The sequence below is a fragment of the Saccopteryx leptura genome, chromosome 3 (genome assembly GCF_036850995.1).
Source record: "Saccopteryx leptura isolate mSacLep1 chromosome 3, mSacLep1_pri_phased_curated, whole genome shotgun sequence".
Lineage (NCBI taxonomy): Eukaryota > Metazoa > Chordata > Mammalia > Chiroptera > Emballonuridae > Saccopteryx > Saccopteryx leptura.
Window position 1 is genome coordinate 104,696,007 of NC_089505.1, and position 24,773 is coordinate 104,720,779.

General features: G+C 43.8%; 1 protein-coding gene across 3 annotated transcripts in view; it reads left to right on the forward strand.

Moving 5' to 3' along the window:
• GMEB1 (glucocorticoid modulatory element binding protein 1) overlaps positions 1-24,773 on the forward strand; it is a 47,149-nt gene that overhangs the window by 19,092 nt on the left and 3,284 nt on the right. For all 3 annotated transcript variants that reach the window (XM_066375654.1, XM_066375656.1, XM_066375655.1), the window contains exons 4-9: positions 1,050-1,174; positions 2,441-2,544; positions 9,695-9,852; positions 14,144-14,275; positions 15,280-15,417; positions 17,809-17,931. In XM_066375654.1, coding sequence (XP_066231751.1) covers positions 1,050-1,174; positions 2,441-2,544; positions 9,695-9,852; positions 14,144-14,275; positions 15,280-15,417; positions 17,809-17,931 — 780 coding nt within the window. The remainder of the gene's footprint in view (positions 1-1,049; positions 1,175-2,440; positions 2,545-9,694; positions 9,853-14,143; positions 14,276-15,279; positions 15,418-17,808; positions 17,932-24,773) is intronic.

Here is a 24,773-nt window from a genome sequence, read left to right on the forward strand (position 1 = left end):
TGGCTCTGTGGCCTCTGCTTCAGGCGCTAGAATGGCTCTGCTTGAGGCAGAACGATGCCTCGCCCCCTGGTGGGTGTGCCGGGTGGATCCCGGTCGGGCGCTTGTGGGAGTCTGTCTGACTGCCTCCCCGTTTCCAACTTCCGGGGGGGAAAAAAAAATCTCACAAAGAAATTGGAGCCTTAAAGTTGATTCTTTTTTTTTTTTTTTCCTGAAGCTGGAAACGGGGAGAGACAGACAGACTCCTGCATACGCCCGACCAGGATCCACCCGGCACGCCCACCAGGGGCGGCGCTATGCCCACCAGGGGGCGATGCTCTGCCCCTCCGGGGCGTCACTCTGCCGAGACCAGAGCCACTCTAGCGCTTGGGGCAGAGGCCAAGGAGCCATCCCCAGCTCCCGGGCCATCTTTGCTCCAATGGAGCCTTGGCTACCAGAGGGGAAGAGAGAGACAGAGAGGAAGGAAGGGGGGGTGGAGAAGCAAATGGGCGCTTCTCCTGTGTGCCCTGGCCGGGAATCGATCCCGGGTCTCCCGCACGCCAGGCCGACGCTCTACTGCTGAGCCAACTGGCCAGGGCTTAAAGTTGATTCTTGTTATTAGGGAAGTTGCTGATGAAGACTAGTGAGCAAAACAAGTCAGTGGAAAGAAACTTTGAAATTAGACAAACATGAATTTGAAACCTACTTTCTCACTTCTTAGCTGTGTGTCCTAGGGAAAGTCACTTTACCTTTCAGAGGCCCACATACAGTCATGTAAAACAGAAAGCAATCACTGCTTTTCAGGATTGTTGCAAGAACTAAATAAGATTAAGCACATCAAAGCATATAGCACAGTGTCTGGTGTATAGTGGGAGCTAAGTAAGAGAGCTATTATACCTAACTTTTTCCAGAACATTTCTAAACAGTGCCAGCCAGTATAAAACTGTTAGCCCCTGAGAGGAACCAGGAGACTAAAGATTTTTTTTTTTTTTTTTTTTTGGAGACTAAAGATTTTGAATTAAGCTTTGGAGAAGAGTATTTGATAAATAACTGGTATGTTTTTCCATTTTTAGATGCAAGTACCATAGAAGCAAATGAAGATATGGAAATTGCTTATCCCATAACTTGTGGGGAGAGCAAAGCCATTCTTCTTTGGAAGAAGTTTGTATGTCCAGGAATAAATGTGAAGTGTGTCAAGGTAATTGTCTTTTCTCTTCACTGGAATCTATTTTGGGGCTCCTTGTTTTCAAAAGGCATGGTTTCAGTGCCTCTTCTCTCTCTTCCACCATGCCAATATTTCTAATTTTGTGACTGTAGTCCCATTGCATCATAGTAGAAAAAATAACTGGATTGAAATTTATCTGGATATGTCTGATCAGGTGGTGGTGCAGTGGATAGAGTGTTGGCCTGGGACGCTGAGGACCCAGGTTTGAAACCCCGAGGTCACTGGCTTGAGTGCGGTCACTGCTTGAGCGTGGTATCATAGAAATGACCCCATGATCACTGGCTTGAAGCCCAAGGTTGCTGGCTTGAGCAAGGGGTCACTGGCTCTGTTGGAGCCCCCGGTGAAGGCACATATGAGAAGCAATCAATGAACAACTAAGGTGCCTCAATTATGAGTTGATGCTTTTCATTTCTCTCCCTGTCTGTCTGTCCCTGCACCCCCTCACTTAAAAAAAAGAAAAGATATTTGTTGAATGGATGAATGAATGAATGAATGGAGTCCCATCTCTATTACTAATTAGCTGGGAGACCCTGAGCAAGTTATTTAATATTTCAGAACATTATATATTAAAATATGAATAATTAAATATGAATACATATATATATATACTGTAAGGTTGCTAGGTGAATTGAGATAATAGATGTAAAGTGCCTTACATTGGTGTGCATTATGGTGGAATTTATTGAAAATTATTACTGAATAAAAATAAATAATCATGAGAGCACTATGTGGAAATCCTTGCTTGTTCTGTCCCCATTGGTAACCACAGCTATGCCCATAGATAGTAGTCAGCATCAGTGGCATCATCCTAGATTCATTAAGGATTGTATAGTTTTGACACTCTGCAGTGCTGTTTGGTTCCTACCATACTTATTCTTTCTGCTACACTATGAATCTTATGATTAGGGCTGAATAGATTACTTCAGTTTATTTAAATAGTCTTTGTAACATTGGATTCAACCACCTGATTCAAGGCATAAATGGATTTAAATGCTAATTAGTATATTAATCTCTGATTCTCCCCGTGTCATCTGTAGCTTTGTACCAGGATAGGGCACTGTGCTCAGAGAACAACCATCTTCTCCAGCACAATAGGGCAGGAGGCAGGATAATGCAAAGCTATGACTTAAGATGTCATCTGGGTATGTTTTTTACATAACAAATAGAGATATCTCTTTGTATGCCTCTGGACTGCCTAAGTTGACATTGGATTGTTTTGGACTTTTCTTTCTACTTTAGTTCAATGATCAATTGATCAGCCCCAAGCATTTTGTTCATCTGGCTGGCAAGTCCACCCTGAAGGACTGGAAGAGAGCCATTCGTCTAGGTGGAATCATGCTCAGGTGAGCTCTAATAGTAAGAACATACCTTTCAACTGACTTTGGAGCACTTAATCTTGGTAGAATCTAGAGAATTTATTCTTTTCAATGTAATTTGAAATTTTTATTGTCTGAAAGATTTGCTTAAGCAATGCCTGTTTTATTTGATCTTCCTCAACTTGTTCTTCCAAACACTCTGAGAGAAAGAAGAATGAATCAAATTCACTCTTCCCAGCATGTAGGGCAAATTTTTCTGATGTCAGGATGTTGGGTAGGATCCTCTCTCGGCAGAGAAACTCAAGAGCAGATGACAGTCTGACTCGAGATCACCAAGCATACGCAGAGCTAAGTCTGGTGCTGAGGAAGCATGACAGCCACAGAGAAATGTAGGTTGACTAAAAATCCTGGGATAATCTGGTAAAAGTAGAAGGGTGATGTTAATAAGTACCAATGAGCCTGACCTGTTTTGGTGCAGTGGATGAAGCGTTGACCTGGCCTGCTGGGGTTTCAGATTTGAAACCCTGGGCTTGCCCGCTCAAGGCACGTATGAGAAGCAACTACTACGAATTGATGCTTCCCACTCTTCCCCCTCCCCTTTGTTTCTCTCTCTCTCCTCTCTCTAAAGTCAATAAATAAAAAAATCTTTTTTTATTTTATTTATTTTTTGTGTGTGACAGAGACAGAGAGAGGGACAGACAGGAAGGGAGAGAGATGAGAAACATCATTTTTTTTTTTTTAATTTAATTTTATTTTTTTACAGAGACAGAGAGAGAGTCAGAGTGAGGGATAGACAAGGACAGACAGACAGGAATGGAGAGATGAGAAGCATCAATCATTAGTTGTGCATTGCGACACGTTAGTTGTTCATTGATTGCTTTCTCATATGTGCCTTGACCGTGGGCCTTCAGCAGACGGAGCTTTGTTCAAACCAGATGAGCCCACGCTCAAGCTGGAGACCTCGGGGTCTCGAACCTGGGTCTTCCGCATCCCAGTCTGACGCTCTATCCACTGTGCCACCGCCTGGTCAGGCGAGAGAAACATCAATTCTTCATTGTGGCACCTTAGTTGTTCATTGATTGCTTTTTCATATGTGCCTTTACCGGGGGGCTGTAGCAAATTGAGTGACCCCTTGCTCAAGCCAGTGACCTTGGGCTCACACTGGTGGGCCTTGCTCAAACCAGATGAGCCCACGCTCAAGCTGGCGACCTCAGGATTTCAAACCTGGGTCCTCCGTGTCCCAGTCCGACGCTCTCTCCACTGTGCCACCGCCTGGTCAGGCTAAATAAAAAAATCTTTAAAAAAAAAAAAAAAAGTGCCAGTGATGCACAGTGAACACAATCCTTGCCATCACTGTACCGCAGAAATAAAATTCAGAATGTATAATATCCTTACTTCTCTGTCTTTATGCAGCAAGTTTACTATTGTAATTTCTTCCCCTCTGAAAATTAACATTAGTGATTAACATTAGTGCTCATCCCTTGAGCACTCACCTATTGATAGAAAACTTTTAAATGTGGTCAAGAATTAAAAGTTCGACACAGAACATGTTTCAGAAGCCTCAAAAACATCTCACTCTTTTTCTTTAATTCTTTTTAAGAAGCCTATCTTAAGAAAAATCTTTAGTGCTTGTAGATATTCAAACATAAATATGTTCATTACTACATTATTTATTATAAAAATTAGTCTGAAAAAAAAATTAGTCTGCTTTTATGTACAGTCATGGTATATCTGCCTGACCAGGTAGTGACACAGTGGATAGAATATCAGTCTGGGATACTGAGGACCCAGGTTTGAAACCCTGAAGTCACTGGCTTGAGTGCCGACTCACCAGCTTGAGTGCAGGGTTCCTGGCTTGAGTGTGGGATCATAGAAATGACCCCATGGTTGCTGGCTTGAAGCCAAAGTTGCTGGTTTGAATCTAAGGTTGCTGGCTTGAGCAAGGGGTCACTGGCTCCCCTGGAAGCCCCCTTACCCCATCAAGGCACATATGAGAAAGCAATCAATGAACAACTAAAGAGACACAACTATAAGTTGATGCTTTTCATCTCTCTTCCTTCCTGTCTGTTCCTCTCTCTGTCTCTCTCTTTCTCTCCTTTGCTTAAAACAAAAAAAAAGGTAGCCTGGCCTGTGGTGGCGCAGTGGATAAAGTATCAACCTGGAAAGCTGAGGTCGCCGGTTTGAAACCTTGGGCTTGGCCGGTCAAGGCACATGTGGAAGTAGATGTTTCATGCTCCTTCCCCCTTTCTCTCTCTCTCTCTCTCTCTCTCTCTCTCTCTCACTCTTCTCTCTAAAATGAATTTAAAAAGAAAAGAATAAAGTCTTCAAAAAAAATCTAAAAAGAAAAAAGGTATATCTACAGTAAATATGGCTGATTTAATATATATGAGTATATACTATAGGATAGAATGTAGTCATTAAAGTATTTCTAAAGAGTTTTTACATAAAAAACACTTATTATATAATGTAAGAAAGAAAACAAAATATAAAATCAGCCCTGGCTAGGTAGCTTAGTTAGAAAATTGTCCTGATATGCCAAGGTTGCAGGTGTGATACCTAGTCAGGGCACATATAAAAATTAACTAATGATCCTGACCTGTGCTGGCGCAGTGGATCAAGTGTTGACCTGGAACCCTGAGGTCACCAGTTTGAAGCTCTGGGCTTGCCCAGTCAAGGCACATGTGGGAGTTGATGCTTCCTGCTCCTACCCTTCTCTCACTCTCCTCTCTAAAATGAATCAAGTCTTAAAAAGTTAAAAAAAAATTAACTAATGAATGCATAACTAAGTGGAACAACAAATAGATGTCTCTTTCTTTCCTTTTCTCTCTCTCTCTCAAATATATATATTTTTATATATATATACACACACACATCTATATATAAAACCAGTTAAATGTTGTGTGTGTTGACTTGTGTTGAAACACACACACACAATTTAGTAGAAGAAAATATGCCAAGATGTTGATGTTATCTCTGTGTTATAAGATCTAAAAAAAAATTTTGATTGATTTTAGAGAGTAAGTGAGAGAAACATTGATTTGTTGCTCCACTTATTTATGCATTATTAGTTGGTTGATTCTTGTGTGTGCCCTGACCGGGGATCAAACCCGCAATCTTGGCATATCGGGACACAGCTCTAATCAACTGAGCTATTATGGGCCAGGGCCGGTGGGATTTTTCTTTCTTTTTTTTTTTTCAGAGACAGAGAGAGTCAGAGAGAGGGATAGATAGGGACAGACAGACAGGAAGGGAGAGAGATGAGAAGTATCAATCATCAGTTTTTTGTTGCGACACTTTAGTTGTTCATTGATCGCTTTCTTGTTTGTGCCTTGACCGTGGGAATTCAGCAGACGAGTAACCCCTTGCTTGAGCCAGCGACCTTGGGTCCTAGCTGGTGAGCTTTACTCAAGCCAGATGAGCCCGCGCTCAAGCTGGCGACCTCGGGGTCTCGAAACTGGGTCCTCCGTGTCCCAGTCCGACACTCTATCCACTGTGCCACTGCCTGGTCAGGTGAATATTTTTTTTAAGGGAAGTTTTTTTTTGTTTTTTTTTATAGTTTTCTAGACTTTTAACAAAAAATATTAATTTTTCTTCACATATTATTTTATAGTCAGAGCCATAATTAAAAAAAATTATGCCCTGGCCGGTTGGCTCAGTGGTAGAGCGTCGGCCTGGCGTGCAGAAGTCCCGGGTTCGATTTCCGGCCAGGGCACACAGGAGAAGCGCCCATCTGCTTCTCCACCCTTCCCCCTCTCCTTCTTCTCTGTCTCTCTCTTCCCCTCCCGCAGCCGAGGCTCCATTGGAGCAAAGATGGCCCGGGCGCTGGGGATGGCTCCTTGGCCTCTGCTCCAGGCGCTAGAGTGGCTCTGGTCACGACAGAGTGACGCCTGGAGAGGCAGAGCATCGCCCCCTGGTGGGCGTGCCGGGTGGATCCCGGTCGAGCATATGCGAGAGTCTGTCTGTCTCTCTCCTTTTCCAGCTTCAGAAAAATACAAAAAAAAAAAAAAATTTATATGCAGTAATCAGTAATTGAATGAAATTCGGGAGGAATACCTTTAATTTTCTTTCTTTCTTTCTTCTTTTTTTGTATTTTTTCTGAAGTTGGAAACTGGGAGGCAGTCAGACAGACTCCTGCATGCGCCCGACCAGGATCCACCCGGCATGCCCACCATGGGACGATGCTCTGCCCATGTGGGGGATTGCTCTGTTGCAACCAGAGCCATTCTGGCGCCTGAGGCAGAGGCCATAGAGCCATCCCCAGCGACCAGGCCAACTTTGCTCCAATGGAGCCCTGGCTGTGGGAGGGGAAGAGAGAGACAGAGAGGAAGGAGAGGGGGAGGGGTGGGAAGCAGATGGGCGCTTCTCCTGTGTGCCCTGGCCGGGAATCGAACCCGGGACTCCTGCACACCAGGCCAATGCTCTACCACTGAACCAACCGTCCAGGGCCTAACTTTCATTTTTGTTATTCTTGGTCCATTTTATTTGCCCAGAAAAAACAAGCTTTTTCCAAATGTAAAGAAGGAGCAAGAATACCTAAAAAACCTTTTTTTAATTTTATTTTTAAATATTTATTTATTTATTTATTTTTACAAAGACAGAGAGAGAGAGTCAGAGAGAGGGATAGATAGGGACAGACAGACAGGAACGGAGAGAGATAAGAAGCATCTATCATTAGTTTTTTTTGCGACACCTTAGTTGTTCATTGATTGCTTTCTCATATGTGCCTTGACCGCGGGCCTTCAGCAGACCAAGTAACCCCTTGCTCGAGTCAGCGACCTTGCGTCCAGGCTGGTGAGCTTTCCTCAAACCAGATGAACCCATGCTCAAGCTGGCGACCTCGGGGTCTCAAACCTGAGTCCTCTGCATCCCAGTCCAACTCTCTATCCACTGCGCTACCACCTCGTCAAGCCCTAAAAAATCTTTAATGAGGCCCTGGCCGGTTGGCTCAGCGGTAGAGCGTCGGCCTGGCGTGCGGGCGAGCCGGGTTCGATTCCCGGCCAGGGCACATAGGAGAAGCGCCCATTTGCTTCTCCACCCCCACCCTTCCTCTCTGTCTCTCTCTTCCCCTCCCGCAGCCAAGGCTCCATTGGAGCAAAGATGGCCCAGGCGCTGGGGATGGCTCCTTGGCCTCTGCCCCAGGCGCTAGAGTGGCTCTGGTTGTGGCAGAGAGGCGCCCCTGAGGGACAGAGCATCGCCCCCTGGTGGGCAGAGCGTCGCCCCTGGTGGGCGTGCCGGGTGGATCCCTGTCGGGCGCATGCGGGAGTCTGTCTGACTGTCTCTCCCCGTTTCCAGCTTCAGAAAAATACAAAAAAATCTTTAATGAAAGACAAGTAACAATATGAATGTTTACTATAATTAAAATACTGCATAGTTTTGTATATGGCCTATCATAACAATGTCTTTTGAATTCAGTTCTAAGAACATTTGCTTTAAAATGTTTATTAATTTTAGTGAGAGAGAGAGAGAGGGGGAGAGAGAGAGAGACAGGAACATTGACCTGTTCCTGTATGTGCCCTGACTGGTGATCAATCCGGCAACCTCTGTGGTTTGGGACAGTAGTTTTAACCAACCAACTGAGCTATCTGGCCAAGGCATAAGAACATTTTATAGTGGGAATTTAGTATAGTCAGCTTTGCTTTGTATTTATAGGAGAGTTATTATCAATTTTTTTTATGGAAAGAAATATGTTGAAGTTTTATGTTTCCAAAAGTGTCAACAGATCTTGCTAATCTAGGTAAAAAATATATCAGAATCTCATCACAAAATTCTAATTCTATTGTGGCATTCCTCAATTGTGATGGGATATGAGGTACTCTTTTTTTTTTTCTTTACAGAGATAGAGAGAGAGTCAGAGAGAAGGATAGATAGGGACAGACAGACAGGAAAGGAGAGAGATGAGAAGCATCAATCATTAGTTTTTTGTTGCGCATTGCGACACCATAGTTGTTCATTGATTGCTTTCTCATATGTGCCATGGGCCTTCAGCAGACCGAGTAGCCCCTTGCTCAAGCCGGCGACCTTGGGTCCAAGCTGGTGAGCTTTTGCTCAAACCAGATGAGCCCGTGCTCAAGCTGGCGACATCCAGGTCTTTTTTTTTTTTTTTTTTTAATTTTTTTTTTTTTTTTTTTTTTCTGAAGCTGGAAATGGGGAGAGACAGTCAGACAGTCTCCCGCATGCGCCCGACCGGGATCCACCTGGCATGCCCACCACGGGGCGATGCTCTGCCCTCCGGGGCTTCACTCTGCCGCGACCAGAGCCACTCCAGCGCCTGGGGCAGAGGCCAAGAAGCCATCCCCAGCGCCCGGGCCATCTCTGCTCCAATGGAGCCCCGGCTGCGGGAGGGGAAGAGAGAGACAGAGAGGAAGGAGGGGGTGGGGGTAGAGAAGCAAATGGGCGCCTCTCCTATGTGCCCTGGCCGGGAATCGAACCCGGGTCCCCCGCACGCCAGGCCGACGCTCTACCGCTGAGCCAACCGGCCAGGGCGACATCCAGGTCTTGAACCTGGGTCCTCCACATCCCAGTCTGACGGTCTATCCACTGCGCCACTGCCTGGTCAGGCGAGGTAGTCTGTTTTCCACTTTTAGGTTTCGTTTCAATGAGATTCTCTGGGGCAACTTAATTAGCTATTGTGAGGAGTATATATTTAAAGCTAGTGATAATGGGACATAAAGTAGAGTACTCTTTTTTTTGATAGAGTGAGTCAGGAACAGACAGACAGAAAGGGAGAGGGATGAGATGCATCAATTCTTTGTTGCGGCACTTAAATTGTTTATTGATTGTTTTCTCTTTCTCATATGTGCCTTGACTGGGGAATGAGAGCAGAGTAGTAATCCCTTGCTCAAGCCAGCAACCCTGTGCTCAAGCTGGTGACTTTGGGGTTTGGAACCTGGGTCCTCTGCGTCCTAGTCCAACTCTATCCACTGTGCCGCCGCCTGGTCAGGCAAGGAGAGTACTCTTGAGTAGACTAGGAAGGGATGAGGAATACTTGTAAATGTGGGCAGGACCAATGAAAGTTTTATAGTCCCAATTAGAATTTTTGCAACCTAATGACTTTTAATACAATTAGGTTTCACTAATCTACAGTGTAGACTCAGAAGCTTGTCTCTATTTGTCCCGAGTTATTTTCCTCTATATGAAGTACAGACTGAACTGGTACTTCTTGTCTCCCTTTGTGCAGGAAAATGATGGATTCTGGACAGATTGATTTTTACCAACATGACAAGGTTTGCTCCAATACCTGCAGAAGCACCAAATTTGATCTTCTGATCAGCAGTGCAAGAGCTCCAGTACCAGGACAGCAGACAAGTGTGGTGCAGACACCCACTTCGGCCGATGGTAGGGGGTAGGAAACCACCTGAAAAGCCATTGTGTCTCCTTCCCTTCCTCCTCCCCTCCCTTCCCCTCCCCTCCCCTCCCCTCCCTTCCCCTCCCCTCCCCTCCCCTCCCCTCCCTCCCTCCCTCCCCCTCTTTCTTTCTTTTTTTTTTTAAATCATTTTTTATTTATTCATTTTAGAGAAAAGAGAGAGAGAGAGAGAGAGACAGGGGGAGGAGAGGAGCAAAAAGCATCAACTCCCATATGTGCCTTGACCAGGCAAGCACAGGGTTTTGAACCAGTGACCTCAGCTTTCCAGGTCAATGCTTTATCCACTGCGCCACCACAGGTCAGACCCCCTCTTTCTTTCTTTCTCTCTCTTTCTTTTTTTCTTTCTTTCTTTCTTTCTCTCTCTCTCTCTCTCTCTTTCTTTCTCTCTCTCTCTCTCTCTCTTTCTTTCTTTCTAATGCTTATTTTATTGATCTTAGAGGAAGGGAGAGAGCAGGAAAGAGTCAGAACCAGATGTTCCTTGTGTACCCTGACCAGGGATTGAACCAGCAACCTCTGTTCTTCGAGATGATGCTCTAACCAACTAAGTGATTTGGCCAAGGCTTTTTATTTTTACTGTGTTTTTAAGTAGCACTTTCCCCCTCATTTCTTAATTTTATTTGTATTTCTTAATTTTAATTCTCAGGAGTGTTGATGTCCCTAAAAGAGATGGTAATCTTGGGTGGGATTCCATGCTTATTTTTATTTATTTATTTTTTTGTTTTTGTTTTTGTTTTTCGGAAGCTGGAAACGGGGAGAACAGTCAGACAGACTCCCGCATGCGCCCGACCGGGATCCACCCGGCACGCCAACCAGGAGCGATGCTCTGCCCACCAGGGGGCGATGCTCTGCCCCTCCGGGGCGTCGCTCTGCCTCGACCAGAGCCACTCTAGCGCCTGGGGCAGAGGCCAAGGAGCCATCCCTAGCGCCCGGGCCATCTTTGCTCCAATGGAGCCTTGGCTACGGGAGGGGAAGAGAGAGACAGAGAGGAAGGAGGGGGTGGGGGTGGAGAAGCAAATGGGCGCTTCTCCTATGTGCCCTGGCCGGGAATCGAACCCAGGTCCCCCGCACGCCAGGCCAACACTCTACCGCTGAGCCAACCGGCCAGGGCCTCCATGCTTATTTTTTTGGAGATGGGGATTCTATGCTTTGAAATAGATCTTTGTTTTCTTTCAAATGATTCCTATTGGCTAGCCCTTCCTTATTTCTTTCTTGCAATGCATGATAAACATTAGAAAGATGGTTTGGTAATTAGAATGCTTGTTTACTGATCTTGCTTGGGTGCTACTTAGTATTTCTCTGAAATTATATTGTTTGGGCCTGACCAGGCAGTGGCACAGTCTATAGAGTGTCAGATTGGGATGGGGAGGACCCAGGTTTGAAACCCAAGGTTGCCAGCTTGAGCGCAGGCTTATCTGGTTTGAGCAAGGCTCACCACCTTCTGCCCAAAGGTCGCTGGCTTGAGCAAGGAGACACTCACTCTGCTGTAGCCATCCCTCCCCCTTCAAGGCACATATGAGAAAGCAATCAATGAACAACTAAGGTGCCGCAATGAAGAATTGATGCTTCTCATCTCTCTCCCTTCATGTCTGTCTGTCCCTATCTGTCCCTCTCTCTGTCTCTCTCTGACTCTGTCACAAAAAACAAAAACAAAAACAAAAAAAATAAAATTAGATTGTTTGGAAAATCCTTTACTCTACTAGTGGTCAAAACAGAACGGTAGATTAGAATGGGGTTTTCAGCTGTTGAACTGAGATGTATCAAAGACGATTTATCCTTTGCTGGGATGGACTCTGGAAACTGCTGTAAGGATCAAGGAGCTCTGCCTGGATGGGTTCCAGATAACCAAGCTAAGGCTTCCTCACACATGAAACAGGATGGGCACATACTTAATTTCAGTATTGTTGAGTTTGGGACTAGGACTGCCTGCCCATTTCCAGGAACGAGGTAGCCGTGTGAGACTACTGTTAAGGATTCAGTTAGTTCAGCTAGAAACTTAGGGCAGCTAAGATTCTTAGGTAGACTATGCATTAACTAATTCCAGAAGACTTACAGATATGCCTGACAGAGTTGTAAGAATGCTAAAGGATATAAGGGAAGCACTATGCTTTCAAACTACCTCTTGAGCCTGACCTGTGGTGGTGCAGTGGATAAAGTGTTGACCTGAAATGCTGAGGTCGCCAGTTCGACACCCCCTGCTTAACTGGTCAAGGCACATGTGAGAAACAACTACTACAAGTTGATGCTTCCCACTGCCCTCCCCCCACACATACTTTTTCTCTTTCTCTCTAATCTTCTCTCTAAAAACAAAAATAAAACTGCCTCTTGAGGTTTCTTTTGGTCAGTCCTAATATTCTGTGAGAAACAACTGGGTAAGTAGAAGCTACATCTTTTGGAACCTAAGTTCCTTTCAGGAAAGTATAAAATATCTAGCAGTTTGAATTTTTGTTCATCTCTCACTTGAAAAGTAAAAAATGCTGGAAAATTACTTATTTCCTTTTTATTTTTCCCAAACCTCTTTTACTTAATTGATTATTCATATTGATATTACTTCTTTGCTTGGTTATTGATATCTTCCAGCATGTAGAGTCCACATTTGTTTTTATTTATGTCTGAATCAGTTTTTTTTTTCAATTCTTGGTTTACATTTTTTTTTTTCATTTTTTCTTTACAGAGTCAGAGAGAGAGAGAGAGATAGGGACAGACAGACAGGAATGGAGAGAGATGAGAAGCATCAATTATCAGTTTTTCGTTGTGACACCTTAGTTGTTCATTGATTGCTTTCTCATATGTGCCTTGACCGTGGGCCTTCAGCAGAACGAGTAAATCCTTGCTCAAGCCAGCGACCTTGGGTCCAAGCTGGTGAGCTTTGCTCAAACCAGATGAGCCCGCACTCAAGCTGGTGACCTCGGGGTCTCAATCCTGGGCCCTCCACATCCCAGTCTGATGCTCTAGCCACTACGCCACCGCCTGGTCAGGCAAATTTTTGTGTTTTTTTTTTAATAAGAGAGAAATAGGAAGGGAGAGAGATGAGAAACATCAACTCATAGTTGCAGCACCTTAGTTGTCCATTGATTGCTTTTTATACATGCCTTGTGGGGGCTCCAGCTGAGCCAGTGACTACTTGCTCAAGCCAGTGATCTTGGGCTTCAAGACAGCAACCTTTGGGCTCAACCAGGGACCATAGGGTCATGTCTATGATCCCATGCTCAAGCCGGTGACCCTGTTCTCAAGCTCGTGACTTTGGGGTTTCAAACTTGGAACCTCAGTGCCCCAGGTCAGCACTCTATTCATTGTACCACCATGGTCAGGCTCTTTGTGTAATATCTTAATACACAATCAATAGCAAAAATTTTTTTCCTCTGTGAATCTTCTATTTGTGGTCTCATCTGATCTGATTTTTTGGGGTCTCATTTCTCTTTCTTTTGCTTACATAGGCTGCTAAATAAGTTATAGCAACTTCAGATGGTTAGTAACAAACAGGCCTGTTTTTAACAGAGCTCTTGGCTAAGCACCATAGTTTTCTCTTAAATTATTTTAGGTCCTTTTCATCCTCACTAAGGCTGGGTCAGGCAGCCTGGCAGTTATTTACTACCTTTAGTCTTTTTCAGAAACATACTTGACCCTGACCTGTGGTGGTGCAGTGGATAAAGCATCAACTTGGAACTCTGATATAGTTGGTTCGAAACCTCTGGCTTTCCTGGTCAAGGCACATATGGGAGTTGATGCTTCCTGCTCCTCCCCCTTTCTCTCTCCCCCATCTCTAAAATGAGTAAATTAAAAAAAATTAGAAACATACTTACCCAGAGAGAAGATTGTTCTTTTGTGGTTTTATGTTACTTAAAAAATACTTTTTTAAGTTTTTTGAAATTACTGATTTTAGAGAGAAAGGAAGGGTGAGAGAGAGAGAGAGAGAGAGAGAGAGAGAAAGAAACATTGATCTGTTCCTGTATGTGCCCTGACCAGAGATTGAACCCACAACCTTTGCCTATGGAGCCAGCGCTCTAACCAACCGAGCTATCTAGCCAGGGCTTAAGTTACTTTTCATAGTAATAAGAAAACATTTTTTTTTGCAAGGCAGGTTTTCTTTAGAAAATCCAATATTCATACTGGCTTTCCTAGGGTTCTAGTTTTTAATATAGGGATCTGCAGGCGTAAAAAGCTAGAATGTCAAAATAACAGGGTCTCTTTGGCTGTATGAGATGGAGAATAGCTATGAGTTTTTCATAAAATTCACTGGCCTCACCTCTAATCAACTGCTTTTAGGTAGCATCACACAGATTGCCATCTCAGAAGAGAGTATGGAAGAAGCAGGGCTGGAATGGAACTCGGCTCTCACTGCTGCTGTCACAATGGCCACAGAGGAGGGAGTGAAGAAAGATTCAGAGGAAATTTCAGGTACTTTTCTATGGAGCTCAGATATCTTGCAGGATTTTATGACCTTATCACCATTATAACTATGGACACAGAAGGCCTCTTACTTACTTTTGCTGGTTTTTATCATGCATATTAATACTAATTATAGCTGCAAACCTCTTACTTTAATCCATGCAACAGCCCTGCAAAGTCACATTTTACACATGGAGAAACTGAGATTCAGAAAGGATCAGCAACTTGCCTAATAACAGTCACACAACCAATAAGTATCAGAACTGAATTCAGCTGAGTTAGACTCTGTAGTTCATGCTTTTCAGCCTGTCAAACTGCCTCCAACTTTGGTACATTTCTTAGATAAACCAAGCTGCAAGGTGTTAGTAAAAACAATTAGGTAGTGGTGTAGAAAAATGGTGAATAATGATGATTTACTTAGAGGGGACCAGGAAAGGCTTCTCATTATCCTCTGTTCATTTAACAAATATTTATTGTTGCCTATTTTTTGTTGGCACTATGCTAGATGCTAGACAGGTACATTAAAAGACATAGCCTCTGACACCAGGGAGCTTATAACACCACCTATTCAACTGTTTTACTTTGTTCTTTTAAATATATGATTAGGGTGAGTATATCTTTATTTTATTTTTTAAATTTATTTTATCTTTAACAGTTTTATTATTTAACTTTAAAATTTAAATATTTAATTTTAAGTTAAGTTATACTTAATTAATATTTAATTAAATATATTTATTAGAGAAACATAGCTGTTGTAGCCAGAGCCACGACAAAGTGAGGGGGTGACAAATTAAGGCAATTATCCCAAGTCCCTAGTTTGCTAAAGAGGCCAAATATTTAGGTACCAACTTGAGGAAGCTAGTATTACAAAAACTTCTTCCCTTTTCCCAGAAATGGCCCAATAAGGAGTCCTCTTGAATTGAAATAATTTTGAATTTAGCACATTTATAGAAATGTGCCTAAGTATATGTAGCATCCCTTGTTTACCTTCTGTCCTATCCTTCTTGTACCAGAGGACACTTTGATGTTCTGGAAAGGAATAGCTGATGTAGGGCTGATGGAAGAAGTTGTATGCAATATACAGAAGGAAATAGAGGAGCTACTCAGGGGGGTTCAGCAACGGCTCATCCAGTCTCCCTTCCAGGTAACAGGTAAGTGCATTAATCCTAGCAATATCTAGGATTTCATTTTATTTATGTATTTGTTTGTTTGGTTTTTTATTTATTTATTTATTTAAAGTGAGAGGAGGAGAGATAGACTCCTTCCTGCATGTGCCCTGACCGGGATCCACCCAACAACCCATCTGGGGCCAATGCTTGCAACTGAGCTATTTTTAGCTTCTAAGGCAAGGCTCCAGGGAGCCATCTTCAGTGCCCGGGACCAGTGTGTTTGAACCAATCAAGCCATGGCTGAGGAAGGGGAAGAAAGAGAGAGAGAGAAGGGGAGGGGAGGAAAGGAGAAGCAGGTGGTCGCCTCTTTTGTGTGCCTGACTAGGAATCAAACCTGAGACTTCCACACACTGGGTCGAAGCTTTACCACTGAGCCAATTGCCCGGGACCAATATCTAGCACTTATTAAACACTAATAACTATAGGAAGAGCCTGTTAGCCTCACAAAAACACTGAGGTATAGGTTTTTTGTGTTTGTTTTTTTTTACAGAGACAGAGAGAGAGTCAGAGAGAGGGACAGATAGGGACAGAGAGAGATGAGAAGCATTAATCATCAGTTGTTGGTTTTTTATATTTATTTATTTATTTATTTTTACAGAGAGAGAGTGAGTCAGAGAGAGGGATAGACAGGGACAGACAGACAGGAATGGAGAGAGATGAGAAGCATCAATCATTAGTTTTTCATTGCGCGTTGCAACACCTTAGTTGTTCATTGATTGCTTTCTCATATGTGCCTTGACCGCGGGCCTTCAGCAGACCAAGTAACCCCTTGCTGGAGCCAGCAACCTTGGGTCTAAGCTGTTGGGCTTTTGCTCAAACCAGATGAGCTCGTGCTCAAGCTGGCGACCTCGGGGTCTCGAACCTGTGTCCTCTGCATCCCAGTCTGATGCTCTATCCACTGCACCACCGCCTGGTCAGGCATTAATCATCAGTTTTTTTCGTTGCGACACCTTAGTTCTTCATTGACTGCTTTCTCATATGTGCCTTGATCGCGGGCCTTCAGCAGACCGAGGAACCCCTTGCTGGAGCCAGTGACCTTAGGTCCAAGCTGGTGAGCTTTGTTCAAGCCAGATGAGCCTGTGCTCAAGCTGGCGAGCTCGGGGTCTCAAACCTGGGTCCTCTGCATCCCAGTGTGACGCTCTATCCACTGCGCCACCGCCTGGTCAGGCAGATATAGGTATTATTATCCCCACTTTACAGATTAGGAAACTAAGGCTCATAGAAATTAAGTTACTTATCCCAAGTTTGTTACTGGGTTTTGAACTCGGGTCTTGCCATAATCTTTTTAGAGGTATTTTTTGCCTTTATCAATGTGCCAGAAAATAATTCTCTCAATTCTCTTTCATATATATTAATATATATATGTATATATATAGATATATTTTGTATTTTTCCAAAGCTGGAAGCAGGGAGGCAGTCAGACTCCCGCATGCGCCTGACCAGATCCACCCAGCATGACCACCAGGGGGCGATGCTCTGCCCATCTTGGGGCGTCGCTCTGCCAAAATCAGAGCCATTCTAGCGCCTGAGGCAGAGGCCACAGAGTCATCCTCAGTGCCCGGGCAAACTTTGCTCCACTGGATCCTTGGCTGCGGGAGGGGAAGAGAGAGACAGAGAGGAAGGAGAGGGGGAGGGGTGGAGAAGCAGATGGGCGCCTCTCCTGTGTGCCCTGGCCAGCAATCGAACCCGGGACTCCTGCACACCAGGCCGATGCTCTACCACTGAGCAAACCGGCCAGGGCCCATATATATTAATATATATTTTAATATATTACTATAGATACAATTAAATCAAAATAAGTTATGCATGTGATAAATCTTTTTTTAAATTTTATTTAGAAAATTAAATTTAATAGGGTATAAATTGTTGTTAAGATTGCTTAAAAATGCAATGAGAGTCTGACCAGGTGGTGGCGTAGTGGATAGTGTCGGCCTGGTATGCTGAGGACCCAAGTTTGAGTGCAGCCACGGGCTTGAGTGCAGGCTCATTTGGCTTGAGTGTGGGCTCACCGGCTTGAGTGTGAGATAGACATGACCCCATGGTTGCTGGCTTGAAGCCCAAGATTACTGGCTTGAGTAAAAGGTTGCTGGCTTGAGCAAGGGGTCATTTGTTCTGCTAGAGCCCCCAGGTCAAAAAACATATGAGAAAGCAATCAATGAACAACTAAGGAGCCGCAACAAAGAGTTGATGCTTCTCATATCTCTTCCTTCCTGTCTGTCCCTCTCACTCATTCTCTTACTAAAAAAAAAAAAAAAAATTCAATGAGAGTAGTCCCTTCATTTTCAGATTGTTCCATTTTTATAAACAGCACGACAGGGAGTTGGTGAAACCTTTCTGTTTTGATTCGACAGAAATATCTTTTGTTTCGAATAGATGCTGCTGTTCTCAACAATGTGGCACATACATTTGGTCTAATGGACACAATTAAGAAGGTTTTGGACAACAGAAAGAACCAAATAGAACAGGGAGAAGAGCAGTTTCTCTATACTCTGACAGGTATGTATAATTATCTCTCTTCCTAGGTGGTATACTAATATCCTTGAATCTTGCCATCTCTCTTTTCTTTCTTTCTTTTTTTTTTTTTTTTTTTTTGTTAAAGATTTTATTTATTGATTTTACAAAGAGAGCAGAGGGTGGGGAACAAGTAGTATCAACTTATAACTGCTTCACTTTAGTTGTTCATTGATTGCTTGTCGTATGTGCCTTGACCGTGCAAGCCCAGGGCTTCGAATTGGTGACCTCAGCATTCCAGGTCAACACTTGACCCACTGCACCACCACAGGTCAGGTTGAATCTTGCCATTTCTTTGTTGAATACTATTGGGACTGGCTTGCTTCTTTCATTGCTTCTTTCTTCCCCCAGCCCCAACTCCCCTCCTTTATCTTTTTCTTCCTTTCAGTTCATGTAGTATCATTTTTTACTTTTTCTTTATACACAGCCCCAGGTTGGGTGAAATGGTGGGAAACAGAGGAGGCACAAAAGAAAAGAGAAAGAAGCCTGCCTTGCAGTACACCTATATCTTTTGGAGAATTAGGATGTCTGCTAGAGTGCTCCATTAACCCAGTAATATAGGTGGCAAAAGAAACAAATTGGCCTGACCAGGCGGTGGTGCAGTGGATAGAGCGTCGGACTAGGATGCCGGGGACCCAGATTCGAGACCCCCAAGGTCACTAGCTTGAGCGCAGGCTCATCTGGTTTGAGCAAAGCTCACCAGCTTGGACCCAAGGTCACTGGCTCGAGCAAGGGGTTACTTGGTCTGCTGAAGGCCCGCAGTCAAGGCACATATGAGAAAGCAATCAATGAACAATTAAGGTGTTGCAAGGAAAAACTGATGATTGATGCTTCTCATCTCTCCATTCCTGTCTGTCTGTCCCTGTCTATCCCTTTCTCTGTCTCCGTTAAAAAAAAACAAAAAAACAAATTGGCTTTTGTCCTTTTATATTATTATTACTGAGTTTTTTTTAATATATTCACCATTATTTGTGGTAATTAATTATTAGCACATGGAAATTTAACTCTTTATCAAATACTTACTTTGTGCTGGTCTCCAAACTTGATTTTTGAACTATAGTGTTGAATACTGAGGGCCTTCAAGGAATTCAAGAGAAAGCAGACATAGAAATAAGTAATGCCTGATTGGTGGTGGCGCAGTGTGTAAAGGATCGACCTGGAATGATGACGTTGCTGGTTTGAAATCATGGGTTTGCCCGGTCAAGGGATATGAGAGAAGCAAGCAGCTACAATGAATTGATACTTCCTGTTCTCCCCTTCTCCTTCCTCTATCTCCCTTTCTCCCCCCTCCCCTCTCTGATATCAATAAATAAGTAAAATGCCCTGGCCGGATAGCTCGGTTGGTTAGAGCATCATCCCAGTACACAAATGTTGTGGGTTTGGTCCCTGGTCAGGGTACATACAGGAACAGATTGATATTTCTGTCTCTTTCTCTCCCTTTCTCTCTCTAAATCAATTTTAAAAAATTTTTTTAAAGAAATAAGTAAAATGAGCAGACATAGAAATAAGCAAAAAGTATTCAGTTTTGTGACAGAGGCATATAGTGGGTATGGTGGAAGAACAAAGGGAGTTATCATTTATACATAGAAAGACAGGCTTTTGAAAGAGGTAAAGCAGGTGAAGGCTGAAAAACAAGTCAGAGGTACAGATGATCATCAGCTTTTTTTTTTTTATTTTTTTTTTATTTTTTACATGGACAGAGAGAGAGTCAGAGAGAGGGATAGAGAGACAGGAACGGAGAGATGAGAAGCATCAATCAGTTTTTCATTGCGATACCGTAGTTGTTCATTGATTGCTTTCTCATATGTGCCTTGACCGTGGGCCTTCAGTAGACCGAGTAACCCCTTGCTCAAGTCAGTGACCTTGGGTCCAAGCTAGTGAGCTTTTTGCTCAAACCGGATGAGCCCGTGCTCAAGCTGGCGACCTTGGGGTCTCGAACCTGGGTCTTCCGCATCCTAGTCCGACGCTCTTATCCACTGCGCCACCGCCTAGTCAGGCCAGGCTCATCAGCTTTTTTTTTTTTTTTTTGTATTTTTCTGAAGCTAGAGACGGGGAGAGACAGTCAGACAGACTCCAGCATGCGCCTGACCGGGATCCACCCAGCACGCCCACCAGGGGGCGATGCTCTGCCCCTCTGGGGTGTCGCTCTGTTGCGACCAGAGTCACTCTGGTGCCTGGGGCAGAGGCCAAGGAGCCATCCCCAGCGCCCGGGCCATCCTTGCTCCAATGGAGCCTCGACTGCGGGAGGGGAAGAGAGAGACAGAGAGGAAGGAGAGGGGGAGGGGTGGAGAAGCAGATGGGCGCTTCTCCTGTGTGCCCTGGCCGGGAATCGAACCTGGGACTTCACACCAGGCTGACGCTCTACCACTGAGCCAACCGGCCAGGGCCCTCATCAGCTTTTGATGTAGAATATATTACAGTCAGTCATAAAGCCCAAAATCAAGAAAGATCATTTGATAAGAGAACAATATAAGTTGTTTTAAAAGTTATTTTTATACCCAGTTTAAAGATTTTATTTATTGATTTTACAGAGACAATAGAGGGAGAGGTGGGGGGAACAAGAGGTGTCAACTCATAGTTGCTTCACTTTAGTTGTTCATTGATTGCTTCTTCTGTGTACCCTGACCAGGCAAGTTCACGGTTTCAAACTGACGACCTCTGCCATCCAGGCCAACACTCTAAGCCCAACCTGTAGTGGCACAGTGGATAAAGTGACAACCTGGAATGCTGAGGTCACCAGTTCAAAACCCTGGGTTTGCCTGGTCAAGGCACATATGGGAGTTGATGCTTCCTGCTCCTTCCCCCTTCTCTCTCTCTGTCTCTCCTCCTCACCTCTCTAAAATTAATAAATAAAAACAAACAAACAAACAAAAATAATCCACTCTATCCACTGCAGCCTGGCCCAGTTTATATTTTAAAATCAGTTTACCAAGTACTGTCAGAGATACCCTTTTTCATTTGATCCTCCTAAGAATGTTGTTATAGGCTAATATACCTATTTTACCAATGACACAGTAGAAGGACAGAGAATATATTATTTACCTGGGGCTACGATACTGAAGCCCAAAGTAGAATTCTGTCTTTTTATTCCTAATCCAGTACTATCTTCTACCTTGAAATTTACCACCATCTGAAAAAATAGTCTTTGTTAGGATTGTAGGCTTCTGGTTCGTTGTCCATATTATTGTTTTAGATAGTTTTAACCATAGTATACATAGTTTTGTTTTCTGATTTTTTCATTATGACATATTAATATTTTTCCAAGTTGCTATGTAGTACTTTATCTAGATATTCTTCTACCTAAACATTTAAATTTTTTCTTTTTTTTTCAGTGCACAAGAAAGAGAGCATCAACTCATAGTTGCAGCACCTTAGTTGTTAATTGATTGCTTTCTCATACATTCTCATACGTGCCTTGACCGGGGGTCTACAGCCGAGCCAGTGACCCCTTGCTCAAGCAAGTGACCTTGAGCTCAAGCCAGCAACCTTTGGGTTCAAGCCAGCAACTATGGGGTCCTGTCTATGATCTTGCACTCAAGCCAGCAGCCCTGCACTAAAAAACCTGTTACCCTGTGCTCAAGCCAGATGAGCCCACACTCACTCTGGCGACTTTGGGGCTTCGAACCTGGGTCCTCAGTGTCCTAGGCTGATGCTCTATCCATTGCATTACTGCCTGGTCAGGCTAAATTGTCTTTAAAAAAAAAAAAAGGTTTTATTTATTGATTTCAGAGAGAGAGAAAGGGAGAGAGAAACATTGATCTGTTCTTGTCTGTGCCCTGACTGGAGAGTGAACCTCCACCTTTGTGTGTGGGTCCCAAGTTCTAACCAACTGATCTATCTGTCCAGCCAGGGTGACATTTACATTTTCAAATTTTTCTGCAGTAGCTTATTTTGTTGCATAACTTTTTCTTTTCTTTTTTTTTTTTTTTTTCATTTTTCTGAAGCTGGAAACAGGGAGAGACAGTCAGACAGACTCCCGCATGCGCCCGACCCGGATCCACCCGGCACGCCCACCAGGGGCGATGCTCTGCCCACCAGGGGGCGATGCTTTGCCCATCCTGGGCGTCACCATGTTGCGACCAGAGCCACTCTAGCGCCTGAGGCAGAGGCCACAGAGCCATCCCCAGCGCCCAGGCCATCTCTGCTCCAATGGAGCCCCGGCTGCGGGAGGGGAAGAGAGAGACAGAGAGGAAAGTGCGGCGGAGGGGTGGAGAAGCAAATGGGCGCTTCTCCTGTGTGCCCTGGCCGGGAATCGAACCCGGGTCCTCCGCACGCTAGGCCGACGCTCTACCGCTGAGCCAACCGGCCAGGGCCAACTTTTTCTTTTTTATGTCTTGTTAAACAACTTCCTAGGACTAAGCTTGAGGTTCAATAGGATTGACAATATTTTATGGATTTCTGAGAATTACTGTCAAATTTCCAAGAAAATTATACCAATTTATGTCACCAGTTTGAACTTGCTGATATTGGACATTGTTATTTATAATATTCCTTGATTTAACTTTTTAAAAATTACAGATTAAAAAATAAAATAGCCCTGGCCAGAACGCTAAGTTGGTTAGAACATTGTCTTGATATTCAAAGGTTGTGGGTTCGATCCCCAGTCAGGGCACCTATAGGAACAGATCAATATTTCTGTCTTTCTCTCTCCCTTCCTATCTAAAATTTAATAAATAAAAAAGAAAGAATTTTGGCCCTGGCCAGTTGGCTCAGTGATAGAGCATCGGCCTGGAGTGCAGGAGTCCCGGGTTTGATTCCCGGCCAGGGCACACAGGAGAAGCGCCCATCTGCTTCTCCACCCCTCCCCCTCTCCTTCTTCTCTGTCTCTCTCTTCCCCTCCTGCAGCCAAGGCTCTATTGGAGCAAAGTTGGCCTGGGCGCTGAGGATGGCTCTGTGGCCTCTGCCTCAGGCGCTAGAATGGCTCTGGTTGCAACAGAGCATCACCCCAGATGGGCAGAGCTCGCCCCCTGGTGGGTGTGCCGGGTGGATCCCGGTTGGGCACATGCAGGAGTCTGTCGGACTGCTTCCCTGTTTCCAACTTCAGAAAAATACAAGAAGAAAAAAAAAGAAAGAAAGAAAAAAATTTAAATAAAAACAAAAATTAATAAATAAAAATTACATATTTAATTGGTATCTTGTTTAGGTTCACATTTATTTGATTACTAGTGAAGATGGGAAAAAAAATACAGTATTTTGTAACCTTAAAAGGCAGTATTTAGCCTGACCTGTGGTGGCGCAGTGGGATAAAGCGTTGACCTGGAACACTGAGGTCGCCGGTTCGAAACCATGGTCAAGGCACATATGGGAGTTGATGCTTCCTGCTCCTCCCCCTTCTCTCTCTCTCTCTCTTCCTCTCTCTCTCACTCCTCTCTCTCTAAAAATCAATAAATAAAATATTAAAAAAAAAAAAAAAAAAGGCAGTATTTAACCTGTCTGGTGGTTGCTAAGTGGATAGAGCATCAACCTGTGACATGGAGGTCCCAGGTTCAAAACTCTGAGGTCACCGGCTTGAGCGTGGGCTGATCTGGCTTGAGTGCAGGGTCACTGGCTTGAGCGTGGGCTCATTGACATGATCCTATGGTCACTGGTTTGAGCTCAAAGGTCACTGACTTGAAGCCCAAGGTCACTGGCTTGAGCCTAAGATTGTTGGCTTAAGCAAGGGCTCACTGGCTTGGCTAGAGCCCCCAGGTCAAGGCACATATGAGAAAGCAATCAATGAACAACTAAAGTGATACAACTATGGTTGATGCTTTTTATGCCTCTCCCTTCCTGTCTTTCTCACTCTCTCACTCACTCTCACACACACAAAAAAAAATGGAAAGTATTTAAAAATTTTTTGAACATGTTCTTGATTTCTACCTACTCATTTTATTCCTATGCTGTTCCATAGGAAGCAAAGTGTTCTAAAGGTATAACTGATTATTTATTGCTTATTTATCAGGTACTAAGCAATAGAAAAGTTCTGGTGTAGATTCAGACTCACCACTGATCACCACGGTTGGACTGGACACTTGGAGAGGGAAAGTGATAGGTATATTGTAGTAGAAAAGCCATCTAGTTGGCCATCAGAGACTTTTGTCCTAAGCTCTGTGACCTTAAGTAAATCATTTGGGAACTTTAAGACCTCCTTCAGCTCTATAATTCTTAGGAACTTCCTCTCTAATTTTGTCCAAACTTCTCTGGGGGCTAATGGTAGACTAAGGCCATTTGAGTCACCAGTAAGGTGATCCTGACACGAAGGACAGTTTGGGAATCACTGTGATCCAGATTCACCATTGTAGTTCCTTTGTAGGTTCATGGCAGTTCCAAAGAGATTGTGAAGATATGTATTTTTTATTGATTGATTTTTTTTAGAGAGAGAGAAAAGGAGAAAGAGAGGAAAAAAAAAGGAGAAAGAGAGAGACAAGAAACATCAATTTGTACCTGTATGTGCTCTGACCAGGACCCTGCCCTATCTGGCCTGGGTGAAAATTTCCCTATTTTCATCTGTAGATTGAGCACGGACATATATTAACTGCTAGACCAATTGGAGGCTTCTTTGGTTTGCATTTTAGTGAAGGTGACAAAATGCCACAGGAGCTTCTAGAGTTGAGCTACATACCGTAGGATTGCAGCATGAAAAAACTCTCAGTTGTTGCCCTGCCTATAATCATACAATGAAATGTAATTATTGGAAGGATTTTAAAAACTCATCCAAGCCCTGGCAGGTTAGTTCAGTCAGTAGAACATTGTCCTGAAATACCAAGGTTGTGAGGTCTGTCCTCGGTTAGAGCACATATGGGAAGTGACCAATGACTGCACAACTAAGTAGAACAGTAAATGCATAC